Source organism: Monodelphis domestica, chromosome 6, assembly GCF_027887165.1.
Source record: "Monodelphis domestica isolate mMonDom1 chromosome 6, mMonDom1.pri, whole genome shotgun sequence".
In the NCBI taxonomy this organism is placed as follows: domain Eukaryota; kingdom Metazoa; phylum Chordata; class Mammalia; order Didelphimorphia; family Didelphidae; genus Monodelphis; species Monodelphis domestica.
Genome location: NC_077232.1, coordinates 126,516,313 through 126,533,282, shown reverse-complemented (window position 1 = coordinate 126,533,282; position 16,970 = coordinate 126,516,313). Strand labels below are relative to the sequence as shown.

General features: G+C 36.5%; 1 protein-coding gene across 1 annotated transcript in view; it reads right to left on the bottom strand.

Moving 5' to 3' along the window:
- FAM114A1 (family with sequence similarity 114 member A1) overlaps positions 1 to 16,970 on the bottom strand; it is a 75,287-nt gene that overhangs the window by 21,522 nt on the left and 36,795 nt on the right. Inside the window, exons 5-8 of the mRNA XM_007496562.3 lie at positions 16,159 to 16,262; positions 12,380 to 12,514; positions 7,118 to 7,270; positions 2,906 to 3,029 (exon numbers count right to left, since the gene is read on the bottom strand). Coding sequence (XP_007496624.1) covers positions 2,906 to 3,029; positions 7,118 to 7,270; positions 12,380 to 12,514; positions 16,159 to 16,262 — 516 coding nt within the window. The remainder of the gene's footprint in view (positions 1 to 2,905; positions 3,030 to 7,117; positions 7,271 to 12,379; positions 12,515 to 16,158; positions 16,263 to 16,970) is intronic.

Sequence of the window (16,970 nt, the reverse complement as noted above, 5' to 3'; positions counted from 1 at the left end):
CTTCTCAGCTTTCAGGAAATCCCCCTTTCTCCTCTACCTTCCAGGCTGGAAGTGAACTGTCAGTTGGGTTCCAGAGTTTTGATTCCTCCTTAGAACTCTCAGCTTTTCCTCACCCCTCCTCCATTCTTTCTTCAGTTGGTCCCTCCAAGAGACTGGCTTCTCTCCTAAATGCAAAATCTCTCTTCTCTTATCTTACAGTACATAGATTAGCACTACAGAAAGGCATTTACAACCCATGAAATGATGCTTCTGATTATCTTTGGGCACATGCTAACATCAACTCTTTTTTATGGATAAGTGATCTTTCCATTTTACTTCAACTTCTTTCTTTTTTTCTGGCATCATTTATCACAAGGTAAAATTATTAGAATTTAGTTCTTACAATAATATATCTACTCTCTGGTCACTGGATAAAAATTTCACATTTATTGAATTAGCAACTACAATTGAGAAACAATAGAAAATAGTGACTATTTCTTAGTACCTTCTGCTCCTTTATTTCCATTCCTCCTCCACTATTATAGAAAAAATAGGGGATGACACAGAACCGAGGGCCATTTTGTATTTTTCTTTGTTTCATGAGTTACCTTAACCAAGTAATTAATTACTAGTCTACAAGTGAAGTGACTTTCTGATCTTTAGAAATTAAAGTTGATCTGTGCTTGAGTCTCTATACAAAACTTTTCCAGCAAGATTGAAATGATAAGAACTTGTATTCTGGTGGCACAGCTTTCAAGTTCCTGGTTCTAATGGCACAACTAGATTAAAATGTAATTGGGAAAAGACTAGCACAATAAAGGAAAATGCAACCCAACATAGATAATGTTAATTTATGGTTTTCAAGTCAATATGATACCAAGAGATCCATTTTTACTTGAATTTAAGACTACTGATATAGCCAGTAGTTCTTGAACTCCATCTTGAAGAACAAAGGGGATTATGAAGTAAAAGTGTGGAAGAAATACATTCCAAATTTAGAGTACACCTAGTGCAAAGACATGGAGATAAGAGGCAAAGTGTCTTGTGAGAAACAGAAAAGGACTGTTTGTTTGAATTATAAAATGTGGAAGGGGGAGAAATGGACTGAAAAATAGGGATGAAAAGAGAGGTTGGGGCCAGGTTCATTTTAACCAGCTTCAACTGGGCCTTCATTGCATCAAGATAATCTTTTTATTCTTCCTCAGATGCAAGAGAGAGGACTATGGGATGAGTTGTGGAATAGTTTCTGTGAGGAGTAAGATAAGAATTCAATTAAAAAGGCATGAAAAGACCAATTTCCTTCCATGAGGACCCAATTGAAGTTGGATAAAATTAATTTATAATAACCTAGATAACACAATTCTGCATTTTTTCCAGCTTTGTTTGGCAGCTGGTATAGAGGAAGTGAGGATGGTTGAGGTCTGGCAAAAGATAAGAGATGATAAGACAAAGGAAGAAGAATCCAAGAAACAACATATAGAGTTGAGATTGCTAACTTTAAGACTGGCATTGGAAAAAAAAGAAAATGGATATCAAATCAGAGCTAGTTGTTTGAGAAAATTTTGAGGGGTACAGAGATTGGAGGTCTTGAGGAAAGTCAAGAACAAGTTTAAGAAGGTAAGGCAGTGATGGAGTTTGATTAATAGGAGGTTATGGCTAGATTGAATAGGTATATGGGTAGAAAGAATGTTAGATTTTCTTATTAAGAAATTAGAACATTTATTGGTACCAGTGAGATTCAGCATGTGGCCATCCCTATGCAAGGTTGAGGGACATTGAAAGAATATGCCATGATATTTATGGCAGCTGAGAAACTGGGAGACAAAAGAATTTGAAGGAGCATCAATGTGAATTTTAAAGAATCTCAGTATAAGGGCAGAAGTTAAAGAAGAGTGAGTCCAATGTTGAACACCTTTGAGAAAAGAGGAAAACTGACCATAAGTACAGTGTATTGCCATATGTCAACTAAGTCCTGCCAATTCTATCTAAACATCCTTCACTTTAGAATATTGCAATAATGCCCTAATGAGTCTCCCACTTCCAGTTTTTCTAGCCTAGATATTCTTGACAAAATAGCTTTCTAATAAGTAGCAATGCCTTGATCATGTCATCCTCCTATATGGAACCCTTCAATATCTTTTAATTGCCTACCCAAAAAGTCCATTCAGTGTTCTCTAACATCATCATCTTATCCAAACTACCTTTCCAGGCTTCTTTTCCATGATTTCCCTTTATTCACCTAAGTTTGTCTACTCCATTTTTTCTGGAGTCTCTGTGCTTATCACATATAAAAATCACAGGGAAGATGTATGAAACTTAACATTTTGTGAGCTTCTTGGATAAGACTTTGATGGCAGTATCAACTTTAAGCAATGATAGGAGATTGTGCATTATATTCACAGCATTAAAAAAAAGAATATTCTACTTTTAATTGACCATTCCAAATAAACAGCCATAGACCTACACTTCCATAAGAGAGGCAATGGGCTCTATTCCCATTAAAGAATTTTGTTTTCCTTGTAGACAAGGACTTGCATCTCACATAATTCCATTACAATAAATGATGGGGCCTTTGTTAGTCTTGTGCCTATAACAAAAAAGCAAAACATCTCAAATAAAAACATCCTAGTGTTTAAATATAGAACTTAAATTTATCCTATGAGAAAAATTCCATCTTTCCCAGAAGAAAATCCCCCAAAAGACCCGCCACTTCTAACATTACATTTCTTCTACTTTCTTCTGTCTGTTCATACAAATATTTGAAATGGGGGCATAAACAGTATCATATTTTTAAGGTTCCACTTATGATACTCTTTTCTTACTTATGTAATTTAACACATTTGGAGGGCTATTTTTAAAAAAATCAAGTTCACAAGTAAATACAATGGCCGCATATCAGGTCATAAATTGTTATATTTCCCCTTACCCTTCTCTTCTTGATTCTCTTCACTCTCTGATTCCTTTGGTATAAAGATGTCTTTAATGGAAATTAGGTCCTTTTTTAAGATGTCCAGTTTCTCTCCATCAAAGGATGCTAAAAATGACTGAACCTGCAAACAAAATGGGACACCTTAATGTCTGTCTACACTGTTCCTCTTTATTAATAAGTATCACCTCCATTTCTCCATAAGTTTCATGTATCTGACTCAGTTACTACCATTGAGTAACTTAGTGAGTAGGAGGATATTAGGATTTGAGGAACAAGTTAGATAGCAAGTTAGGCTTTTCAGCCATGAGGCTACCAGTGATAAAAAGACTACTGACATGACATTCCAAAGTAACTACTTTACAACCATAGAGGAATTGAGGAACTGGGAATAATCAAGCTTGGAAATAATCAGCAAGAGACACATTAACTGTTAGCTCTTCATCAGCTGGAATACAATTTAATTGCAAATCAATAACTGAAACAAATCTATACTTTTGAGATTTTTGCAACTAACTCTTTTTTTGGATAATAGAAAGTCTTCATTTGTTTACACAAATACCACTCCTATTTAGGTTGTGGGCAAACTAGCAAACCTTTACATTACCTTGTGTGAATCCAGTCACATTTTCAAAAGATTTTTTAACATTTACAAAAGCAAGTTTAAGACCGAGAGGCAGTGTGGTACTGATAGAGAACCAGTCTTGGAGTCAGGAAGACCCAAGTTCCATTCCTACCTCATAGACTGTGTGACCCTAGGGAAGCCACTTAATCTCATAATGTCCTCAAGAAACTATTTTAGAAGATAAATTTTAGAGAAGGTGCTAATTTGCATTGATTGAAGGAATTCCTCACTAGGAACTTGAAAAGCCAATGAAATACCAAGCCCAGTCCAAAAAAGAAAAGCTTAAGATTAACACATTAGGATACAGCTTCTAAAGGGCAAAAAGATATGTAGTAATTCCCACATTCATATTTCAAACTAAAAAACAGTATTAAGAGTTTCACACAGTTTTGTCATTTCACTTCAGGAACATTTATTAAGTTTCTACTCTGTACAAGGTACTACTCTGGCGGGGACTGGGAATACCAAGGAAAAGGTGAGTTCCTGTCCTCAAGGAGCTTATATTCATCATAGTTTTGAAATGGATGTTCCTTTTAGGATGGTATTTACTGAAATATTACTCAAGTTTTTTTGCTCCCAGAACTAAATACTACTTTCCTTCAGTTCTTTGAATGTTTCTTGGGTTACGAGGACCTGACAACAACTTGTTAAACAACTTCTTTGTCCACTTAGGGTTTCAAATAGCATTCATCTTTCTTTTCTAGAGAATCAATCCAAATCAACAAGGAAATGCATAGTCGAAAGAGCCCTAGGGTTATAGTTAGACAAAAATGGTTAGAATAAAAGCCCTGTCACAAGTTAAGGTATATGGAAATATGAAAATTAACATCTCTAAGCATCATTACAAAATAGGGATATCTGTACTATGTACCTCAAAGGATTGCTGTAAAGAAAACATTTTACAATCTTTAAAAGTTTTGCATCTGTCAATATAATATGAGCTATTATCATTAATCCATTCATTTGACAAACACTTTTTTGGCATTTACTATGTGTAATATACTGTGGAGGAATATAAAGATAAATTTTCATGGCTGCTAGTCCCAGTAGAAAATAAGCTCCTTGAAGGCATTTTTCATTATGTCTTTGTATTCCTAGTTCAGAATGTAATGACCAGCATATAGCAAGTGCTTAATACACATTTGTTGAATTGGTTGGACTCAGAATGTTATAGTCTAGTAAAGATTTTATGATCTCTTTCTAAACTCAATTCATACATCTATTTATTAACTTACTCATTCATGCAATAAACATTTTTTGAGAAATTATTTGTCTCGTAAAAGCTGGGTGCTGTGGGAAATAAAGAGAAGTATAATATATACACTTGCTCTTAAAAATATTGTAGCTTTATTGGATAAGCAAGGCATGAACACAAGAAAATTAAAAAGCAGAAGTAAAATAATTATGTAAGGCACCATTTTAAGAATTATAATTAGCCAATAGATGATTAGGTGTCCAATGAGTGGTATAGTCTTCTTTTACTAGTCAAGCAGTCTTATCTATATTTCTAAAATTTTTTAGGGTTTAGGATTCAGTGTGGTACTGAATCTTAAGATCATTTATCTCAGAATCAGCAATTGTTGAAGACCACCAATGCACTCAGAACTACTTCAGACTGAGCTTTGAAAACAAACGAATGGTAACGAAAAAAAAATGAACAAAGAGCAACAGAAAATGCATTGAAATGTTACAACTTAGAAGATTTTTAAAAGGGCACTATTGGCTAAATGGGCCAGCCAGATGGCTCAGTGGATAAACTGAGGAAGACCTGATTTCAAATTTGGCCTCAGACACTTACTAGCAATATGACTCCAGGCAAATCATTTCCCTCTGCCTCAGTTTCCCCATATGTAAAATGAACTAAAGAAGGAAATGGCAAGCTACTCCACTATCTTTGCCAAGAAAATCCTAAAAGGTGTCATGAGGAGTCAGGCATGACTGAAAGCACTAAAGAAGAGCAATACTATGATAAATAGTAAATGGACTTGTTTTACAGAATCTTCCACTTTTTACAGGAATACAATAAATGAGTGCAAGCAAATACATAAGAGCCAATATAGTGATAGAAAGAATATCCTAACCATGTAAGAGGAAGCAGTGTATTAGAGTAGAAAGAGTACTTGTTCTGGAGTCAGAGGACCTGGGTTCAAATCTCAACTCTAACATTGGGTGATCGTGGGCAAATCTGTTAACTTTCCTGGGCTTCCACCTTGGTAAAATGAAGGGGTTGGGCCCAATGGCTTCAGTGGTCCCTGTCAGCATTCTATCTATGAACTTAAGACAAATGTGCTTGTGTCTGGGGTTACAAAACCCTTTTCTGGCTGCAGTTCATGTACCAGGAAATAAGCATCAGGATGTTTTGTCAACTTCGTCTCAGAACAGGGGTTTTCCGTTAACAGCGTCCATGAAAGGACTGTAATCATTCAAGATAATTTATGTAAACATCATATATGTAAAACAAGGAAATCTGAAAGTGCTATATAAATGCAAGGTATTATTTTTATTACTATTCTAAAAAATCTTTACCTATCAATTCCAAGTTGCCAAGTAGACTGCTATCAGTTCCAAGTTCCAAAGCAGAAGAGAGGTAAGGGCTAGGCAATTGGGGTTTAGTGACTTTCCCAAGGTCACATTGCTAGGAAGTGTCTGAAGCTAGATTTGAACCTATGTCCTCTCATCTCCAGGCTTGGCTCTCTATCCACTAGTCACCTAGCTGCCTCCATATACCTGGCAAATAATAGGTGATCAATAAATTTCATGCACGTTGAGCTTTTTGACTGAACAGAGTAGATGCCTGAAAGAAGAAAGATTCCCTTCAAGAACAGTGAATTCTTTTCTTCCAGGCACTCGACTATGATTATTATTAGTACAGCTTGTCTCAGAACACAATGTCTCATTCTTCATTAATAAGAGTTTTGTTTTCCCAAGTACACTGTGGTCAACATGTTTGCAGATAGGAGAGTATTTGGCTCTCCTGTAGGATGAATTTGCCTGGTTCCTATTGGTCTGAGAAAACAGAAAAGTAACCTGGCTCTTCATGCCACAGTATTTATTTCTAACACAACAGTGATGTAAATCCTTGAAAAATCAAATGTTTCAAAGACCTGCAGTCCTTTAGCAAAGCCTAAAATGATGGGAACCTCCCTATTTTGTTGAATGTCAAAACAAGGGCATCTGGAGCAGGGTGATGCTCATGAGAGCAGTCTCCAAGAAGGTCCTTCACGCCTGCTTGGCCATGTGCCATCTCCCATATAGCAATGACCAGATCTTTAAAGATTGCTCTTCCTCTGAGAAGCTGGGGAGGGGGACCCACACTTTTTGTAGTGACCCTCTCCTATCATGCGCTGCTTGTTATGAGGACTTGTGTCCTTGGGCATTGGCAGCAGAAGCAATAAAAATTAGAGTGTGCAGGTAACCTGTGAACAGGAGTGGTTCATCATTGTTACTAACAGACATGGTAACATAGAGACAAATGAGACTTAAAAAAAAAATCAGATCTGGATGGTGGGAGTTCTGATATTCTTAATGTTGAAGAGAAAACATTTAAGCAAGTATTATAGTGAACATTTCTAGGATGAACTACCTACCTTGATTTCACTTTCATTAGAGAGAATTTCTAGGGCTTCCAGGTGTGACAAGCCTTGATACTCATCAAAAAGCATCCCATAGTGTGCCGTTCTTTCCACTGTGAGCTGCTGAGCCAATCTCTGCTTCTCTTTTTCTTTTGCTTCCCTTAACATCTGCAGAAATATACAATGTTTGCAAGCTTGGCTGCTTATTTAATATTCTCCAGCCTCCTCTGATAAAAAACAGAAAATTTTAAGAATTGAATTTGCCTTTGGAAAGATTGAAGTTTTAGTTACTCTGGTATTTCTTAGGAGGCTTCGTTCCCACTCACCTCCTTAATAAAATATTTATGTTACATTCTACTTTTGATTTTCCATGTGGCTGTTTGCAAATGTCTTTATTTATTGATTACTTTTTAAAAATCACTTCAGCAACAACCTACAACTCTAAGAAATGTTTTTATCACCAGGAATAGAATACAAATGAAAATCCCAATTTATTAATTCAATCTCCTAGGTTCTTAAAAGATGGATTTCCTTCTCCAGAAGTATGACTGTGGCTGAGTTCCTCTCTGTATTGATGGGTTTTGCTAGTTTTTATTGATAACATTATCAAATAAAAAGACAATAAAATTGACACAAGGACAGCAGGCGGTTTCAATATGCTGCACTCGCTTTTTTTCCTTCTAAGCATGCTTTATTTGATTCCTCGTTAAATTTATGAGGGTGTTGGGTTTATGGCTTTATTTCTTCTATCCATGACAGATACTATAAAAACTCTGGGCACAATAAGCTCTGGCTCACACGTAGATCACCAGGGGAAGAATCCCTGCTTTCACTGTTTATTTTATAACCAAGAAATAAAAAATAAAAAAAAAAAACCCTAATCAGCTTTATTCCCTTTTATGTACACAGGAAGAGTGGCCAGGATCCTCTTAGTGCACAGATGACTCTTTCTCCCATCTGTCTTTGAGACCAAATTAGTGCCAGTTTTTCAAAAGCTTTCCATCTAAACCAGCCTAGTTATTGCTGGGGATTCCTTTTAACTCCTTCAATATAACCAAGTATAATCTCTGAGCTCTGGGCCTAAGGTTGGAAAATGAACAAACCTAAAGGAAGATAAATGGCTGCCCAATTTTTCCAACCCTTTTCTTTAATGACTTCTACCTAATACATTAAACTTTAGAGAAAACTTTAGGGAAAAGGGGGTTGGGGAAGAAAAGTCAACTAAAAAGATAGAAATTAAGAATATTATTTTATGATGGTTTATATTACTCTGAAATGGAATACTTTCATTTTGATACACCAATGGATCTGTGGTCTAATCTGTGTGGCCATGCCCCTCCAGTAGTGTGATCAGAATCCATCCATGCCTTCCTGTTCTTACCCAGACCATTCCCAAAAAACATCCACAAGGGAGCCACATGATGTGATGGGATCCTTCCTATGGTTTGATTGACATTGTGTGCCTATTAATGAATCTCTAGGTGATAGTCAAAGAAATGAAAAAGCAGTCTTCAAAGGAAGGAATAAAATCTATCAGGAGTCATTTGGGGTGAAAAATGCTCCCAAATCACCAGCAATAAGAGAAATGCAACTCTGAGGTTCTACCTCATACCTACCAGTTGGTAAAAAGGGAAAGTAATGAATTTTGGAGGGATAAGGGAAAACAGGAAGATTAATGTACTATCAGTGGAAATATTAATTGGTTCAACTATTCTGGAAAGCAATTGGAACTATGCTCCAAAAATTTTTCAAGTGTTCATATCCTTTGATCCAGAGATAGCACTATTAAGCCTATGCTACAAAAACACTGAAGTACATAGGAAAGGAACCATATGTCCAAAAATATTTACTATAACTCTTTTTATGGTGACAAACTGGAAACTAATTAAGCAGTAGCTATTACTTATTGGTAAGAGAGAAAGAAAATAAATGCTCATTTCCATGTAACTTAGGAAAACTATTGAAAAAAATTGATGCAAGTTTTAAGAAAAGACAAAAATCTCTCTTTCAAGAATAATCTACATCAAATCCTACTATGAATCAATAGGACAAACTGTCCAAGGCTCCTTGAACTGTATGATATTAATTTTTTCCATGTCAATTAATGCTGGAGAATGGCTAGCATGTTTCCCTACTATTAAAAATAGTATCTATAAGGCAAATTGCATACCCAGTTCCTTTCCACTTCTTTTATTTTAGGTTGTTTGTCTGCTTCTCAACCAGTTTTGAACTCCAGGCCAGTCTTTTCTATCTCATCAAGTCTTGTTGATGGCTGCCTTTTACTCTTTGCTTCTGTGACAGAGATTTCACTTCTCTACTATTGTCTAAACTTTCCTGGGGTAAGCACCTGCTTATCAATTGTCCCAAAAGCTGACTTTTTATTTCTTGAATCTTGGATCTGCCTCTTATGAAAGTCAAGTGGGACTTGATAGTTACCAGAGAGAATGAAATTTCTTATGAATGTTTCTTCTGCAAAAAACTGAGACACTAATGCATTGCTGGTAGAGTTGTGAATTGCCAACTTTTCTGGAAGGCAATTTGGAATTATGCCCAAAGGACTTTAAAAGAATGCCTGCCCTTTTATCCACTAATAGTACTACTAGGTTTGCACCTCAAGGAGATTATTTAAAAATGGAAAAGGATCTATTTGTACAAAAATACTTAAAGTCGTGCCTTTTGTGGTGGCAAAAAATTGGAAAATGAGGGGGTATCCCTCAATTGGGGAATGGCTGAACAAAGGTATATATGATGGTGATGAAATACTATTTTGTGCTATAAGGAATGATAAACTGCTTGATTTCTATAATAACTAGAAAGACCTACATGAACTGTTGTGGAGTGAAAGGAGCAGAACCAGAAAAACATTGTACATAGTAACTGAAACATTGTAGGACAATCAAATGTAATAGACTCTGCTACTAATAGCGATGCAATGATTCAGGACAATCCCAAAGGACTGATGAGAAAGATGCTATCCACGTTGAGAGAAAGAACTGTGGGGAAAACTGTGGGACAAAAGAAAAACATATGACTTATCACTTGTAGCTATGAGTATATGATGTGGGTTTTAGGTTTTAAAAGATTACTCTGACAAAATGAATAATATGGAAATAGGTTGTAAGTAATAATACATGTATAACTCAGTGGAATTGTTTGTCAGCTCTGAGAGGGGGAGATTAGAGAGGAGGGAGAGAACATGAATCATGGAAACATGGAAAAATGTTTTAAAATAAATAAATTAATTTTTTTTTAAAAAAGGAAAAAATGAATGTTTCATCTACAAAAAAGTTAAAGGGAACTCTTGAGTCTCCTTGGCTGAAATAAATTTTGAGGGATTGCTGCTAAAATGAGACCAATAAAAGCACTCAGAGAAGCCAGGCCCTTTGGATTCCAGTGATTGAATCATCGAATTATGTACAGATATCCCTCCCATATTGGGACTTTCCCTATCACAGTTTCGGTATGTCATGGGTCAGCATAAGAAATTAAATGGGAATTTTTAGGGAGTTTTGCAAAAGTCACAAAAAAACACATGAAGGCCAGCAGACGACACAGAAAAAGCTTAGAAATTCAGATATGCATAAAAATGTAGTATTATATAATATTATAATATGTAATAATATAAAACCAACATATATTATTTCTTAATGTCACAAATATATAAATTACTTTTACTGTAAATACTCCATAAAAGAAAAAAATTCAGACTTCTTCTCTGGTATGAGGGGAGAGCCAAAAACTTTTATGTGGATTTTCCTGATCAAGGGGGCACTGTGTCCCTTACCCTCACAACGTAGCCGGGATACCTGTATTTATCTGCCAGTGCTGGTATAACATGGAATGTACAACGCCAGATGGTCCTTGTAACAAAATCACAAGTCCTAAGGGTACTATTTTTGATCTCAGATAATTAACATCTTCAGCAGATGAGGCCCTCTCATTAGTTTACAAGGAGTACAATAATACCACTGGGAACACTGACCTCCTGTCTAGATGATGCGCATGTTAATAAGATGCACCTTACTTCACAAGAGAAATGAATGGAGGAATTTACTGTCTGTTCCAATGCAAATAAACCAGTTACTACTATGAGTACATAGCAAAGAGATATGCTGTAGTGGCTGTGATTACTGTCTCAGGCCAGTGAATCTTATTTATGGGGAGTAGATATGTAGTAAACCTCCTGGTTGGTCCTGGCTTACAAAACTGAGGCTTTGCTTGGGTTGTTAATAAAACCAAGCAAGGGACTTCACGCACTAAGTTCAATGGACTGGAAGTAGAGATTTGGAACTTTGGTGTATTCTGTTTTGGTTCATTTTCTTTCTCTAGTCAAAGTATTGCAGTTTGGAGCTATACTTAAATTCAGGAAGACTTTGGTTCATGTGCCACTTCTGACAATTAATTAGTAGGTATCAAGAGCATCTCGAGCCTCAGTTTCCTCATCTTTAAAGTGGAGATAATACCTGTAGAAGCTATCTTTCAGAGTTGTGTTTTGAGATGCAAATGAGATTATCAAAAGCACTTTTCCTTGCAAATTCTTGAGGCATGATCATTATCATCACCACCATCATTACTGGAATCCTCTTCAATAAAAATATTTATTCTCAACTTCCTCTCTATAAAAAAGGGTTAATGATTACTATAAGGATTAATGAAATAATGTATGCAGACTACCCTTAGGCATTTGGATGTTGTACCCATACTGTTATTATCATTTGTGAAAATAATAATTTCCCTCTAACTGATTTCACTGTTTTAGATGGAAATCTAATTCAGATACTTACAACCCCAAATTAGGGGCAGCTAGATCATCCAGAGGATAAAGAACTAGATTCAGAGTCAGAAAGACCTGAATTCAAGTCCTTCTACAGAAGTTCCTCACCTATAAAAGGGAGATACTAATAGTACCTACTTTATAGGGTTGTTGTGAAGATCAAATGAGGCAAAACATATAAAGCATTTTGCAAATTGTAGAGTTCCATGAATGCTATTATTATTATTTATTAGTAGATAGCTTGTACTAGATCAAAGGCTTTTTTTAACCTTTTATGTGTCACAGACTCCTTTGGCAGTCTAATAAAGACCATGAACCCCTCCTCAGAATGATGTTCTTTAATGCATAAAACACATAATAAAACACAAAAGAAACCAATAATATTGAAAATCAGTTATCTAAACATAAAAAAAAAAAACCCCAACAGTTTCATGGCCTCAGGTTAAAACCCTTTGCCTAGGTGGCTTCTAAGGTTCCTACTAACTTTAAATCTATGATCCTACCTGAGACAAAGAAACTGTTCGCTCCATCAATATTTTGGTCCTCTTAAACCCAGGATCATTTTCTGCAAGGACATTCATGGTTTTCTTGCCGATGAATTCCAAAGCATCCAGGCCACCACTTAAGACACTTTTACCCTATACAAGAGATGATTCAACAAGATTACATTTTTACTCTATGCTGTCTTGCCAGAGTGACAACTGAGTGTCAGTTACTCATCTTTAAATGTTAAATTCAATATAAATCTTCCACTTTGACTCATCACCAGGTTTATCACCCACCTAATTATCTCTTTTCCTAAGGGATCTCTATAAACCATACAGGGACTATCTAGATAAAATGAAGAATAATGCTCAGTAAATATAAAAATATTACAGGTTAATTATACTGGGTCCCTGTGTGTATTCAATACATATTTATGACAAAAAGCATTAGTAAGTCATGAGATTAATGGCTTAGTAAAAAACAAATTTGAATAAAAACACAAGAATTACTTGGTGCAGTCTATTAATATGTCACATACTCTCACCAACTTACTGTACATAGTGTTCTGTAAACCATCACCCTAGGGTAAAAAACCCTCAGGCTATTTTTGATGGGTTTTGCTCATCTCAGAAGTCAGCAAGACTGGTATACAATTAGCATATTCATGAGCTAGCTAACTTGAATGTGCTGATTTCCAAGTGCTTCTGGATTCAGAAGTCATTGTTCTTTTGTACAGTCTTCCCTATAGGCTTTCTGGTGTTTTCTTTGGAAATGTAGCATTGAGCATCTCACAGCTCAGACTCTACTATCTTAGAGGCCAGTCAGGGATTGTGGAACAAACTGGACACACTAGAGGCAGGACATCTACCTTAGTCTTTATTAGCCTTGACTGACTCAGCTAGGATGGTTGGGACCGAGTCTTGGAGGATGAGGCACTATTGTTAGAATAGTTCTGAATTACTCTTAAATATTAGAATCATTGGTTTAGGCTCAGAAATATCCAAGCTTCTCTTGGCTCCTGATGACTGCCTCAGGCTTGTCTGTAAATCTCTCATAGAAAACTTGAATTCAGATTAATAGTGGCCTGGAAATCTGAACTAGTACCAAGGTAGTAGGAGTAGATTATGGTAAAATGCTCTGTACTGTGATCTGTGCCCTTTCGTATTAAACCAAGATGGAAGAAGCCCTCTGGTTTTAATGGAAATGAGACTACGTTTTACTCTTTGATTGGCTCTCCCTATGAAGAGTATTTTTACAGCCAGGAACACCATCTTGAAAGCTATTAAAGATACTTTCTTTGTCCTGTGTACTTGTTGATCCATATACAATTCAGACCTCAGTGACTGGGGATGATTTGCTTGGGCCATGTTCATTGGATCCAAATGGGCTCATCAAAAGGAACAGGATCTTCAGTCAGACTATGGAGGAGAAAGAGATCCCCAGTAGAGCTAAAAGTGGGCTGAATTAGCAAGGTGCCTTGCTTAAAATGAGAAAATAACAGAGTTTTCTACTATGGTTTCCAAAAGAAGATAGGCTATAATTTTCCCTGCTCCCCCCTGCCAATTCCTACCCCCAGTACAATGTAAACTCCCTGAAGAAAAAAAAAAGCCCTATTTTACATTTTAATCTTCCCCCTCAGATGTCACATAACCCTACCTTCCATTTTACACCTTTCTAAAGCACTTACTGTGGAATTGTATATATTACAGTTAACTTTGCATTTTATCTACATACTGAAAAGTGAGCCCCAAGACAGCAAGAACCATGTCTGTCTCTCTCTCTTTCTCAGCTTTATATTGACCTCTATATCTACTATTATGCCTCACACAGCACCTTATGTACAGTAAGTGATTTAAACATGCTTGTTGCATTTATGAATGATGAAATCCAGTTCCTTGGGCTGGAGTCAGTCACACTGAATTTATTAAGTTCTAAGTTTGAGTCACTGTGCTCAGTGCTGGGGATACAAAGGGGAAAATGTGGATCCTCAAGGAGCTCACATTTAATGGAAAGAACAGAATTTCTGGATATTTCTAGACCCTCCCCACAAGGTGTTAATATGTTTGTCACCCTCTCTCCAAAAAAAGAAGCAACTCCAAGGCCCAAACCCTCTTTTCTATCAAGGTGTTATTGGTGGATGTATTCCTCTCTCATTAGATTGATCTGGTTCTCCTAATTTTATTTCCTTTATCTCAGCTTCTCATATCCAATCAATCAAGCTATCACATTCTAGGATCAGCAAGGCATCTATTCTTTAATCCCAATTGTCACCACCCCCTACAGGTCCTCCTTAGTTTCCACCTAAACTACAAAAATAGTCTCCTAACAGTTCTTTCTGCTTCTACCCTCTCACTTAACTTTCTTTCTGCCACCTGAGTAATCTTCCTTGTACGTACACTTGTCACTTATTTCACTCTTCTGTCCCAAAACTTCCAAGGACTCCCTGTTGTACATCAAGTAAAGCTCAGACCTCTTTATTTGACATTCATGGCATTCTAGTCTGGTGCCACCATACCCTTCTTACCTTATATCACTCTTTCTCACATTGGTGCCATTCCCTATGACTGCCATAGCTCCTGCTGAATCCCTGCCTGTTCCTTAAAGACTAACTCCACAGCCATCTCATAAATGAACTCTGTCTCTTTCCTGTTGATAAGGATCTTGCCCCTCAGACATCAGATGGTGCTCTCTTTTGCATCTTTATGTACTTATTATGGAATGTTGTGTATTACAGTATTACAATTAGTTTTGTTTCTGCTTTATTTATATACTGAAAACTGAGCTTCATGACAGCAAGGAACTCTCTCTCTCCCCACCTCTCTCTCCCCAGACACACAGCTGAGAAGTTATATGAGACAGAGGTTACAAAGCTTGTCTTGAAATCAGTAATCCTGAGATTCAAGTAATGCCTCTGATTATATTGGCTGTAAAATCCTGACATGTCATGTAACCTCTTGACACTTGAGGCAACTCTAAGGCTATATATAAATTGCAGAACAGTTAGTTGCCCATCTTTGTTGGTAGATGTCTCCTCACTAGCAATTCACTAAAATGATGAAATCGCTGGTCTAGATAAAAGGAAAAAAATGTCCAAAGCACCATATAGGCTGTGGCACCATGTTGTTACATTGTGTTACTCTGAACTGTAATAAAAGGCAGGAAGAAATGCAACCTTCACAGACAAGAAGTTTTCTTAAAACTCCTAGGAAGACTCTTCCACAGCCATAACATACAGAAGTACCAATGGTCCAGGTGTTTAGGAGGCAGCACCAAGAGGTACATCATTGGAGAGGAAAGTCCCAGTACTATACTAGGTCTTGTTTTGGATAATCAAAAGTATAAGCTGTGGTCCTTCTCCTCAAGGAGCTGACAGTCTCCCTGGGGAAAAGAAATGGAGACTAACTAAATGCTCAACAATATTGTAATAACTATAGATCTAATAAGAATTCAGAGAAAGGGAGGATCAGTTGTGGGGCTAGTATCATTACCGAAGACCTCTAAACTGAAGCATAAGCTGGAAAAAAGGTCATTTTTCAATCAGATCTTAAATGTTATTCCTAAACTTATCCTTTCTTCCTGCATAAAGGTTACTTTTTTTTATTTTATTCCTATCATTTCTATATCAAGGTCACATTTTCTCTGAAGTAGAAATCAGACAAAAAAATATTTCCCACAGTGTTATGAGTAAGGCCTTCTCTTCTTGGATGTCCCTGATCTAGGTCACAAGTAAATAGAAGAACTAAAAAAAGAATGAGAAGGTACAAAAGAAAACAGAGGAAGCAGCCGGATGACTGACTGTGTTATGAACAACGGTGGTGATAGTTGACAGCATCCCTCGGGATCCTGATGGGGAAGAGGGTGGATCTTCTCCAGGGCTCTGATCTGTGCCAGCTTCTGGTACTAAAGAGACACAAAAACCGTTTTAGTGGATAGATCTAATGTTCTGAACTTTATATCATCTTCATTATGATAATTAAATATTGAGAGATCAATAAAGACAAGAAATTGACTTGAAATTGCATCCAGAGAAGAGCAACAAGAATCAAGTCCATTCATTAGAGGACTTGTTGAAGAGAAGAAAACTCAGGGGAAACCCAACAGCTGTCTTCAAGTATTGGAAGGAGAGTATTGGAAGGACCATCATATGGAAGTAAGGTTAGATTGATTCTATTTGGTTTCTCAAAGCAAAATTAAAAGCACTGTGTGAAAATTGTTAAGAGATCCATCTTATCTTTATGTATGAAAAACTTTCTAACACAGCTGCCCAAATGTGAAGCAAGTTCCATTGGGTAGTAGTGATTTCCACAATACTGGCAATATTTAGAGAACTGATGACCACTTGTTGGGAATATTGTAAGAGGGCATTCTTATTCAGGAATGGGTTGGATGAATTGGACTCTGGTATTCCTTTCAATTATGAGATTTTGCAATTCTTTAAATCATTTACCTGGTGAGGTAGCGTAATCATGTTGTTTCTGCTTACTGTACTCCTTTGACCCAAATTTCTCTTTTCTTAACAAGTCCCATATTTGGCTTTGGATTTCTACTGCTCTATAGGTTCCTTGCCATTCACTTCTGCCTAAAATTATGCTATCTAGTCTTCAAACT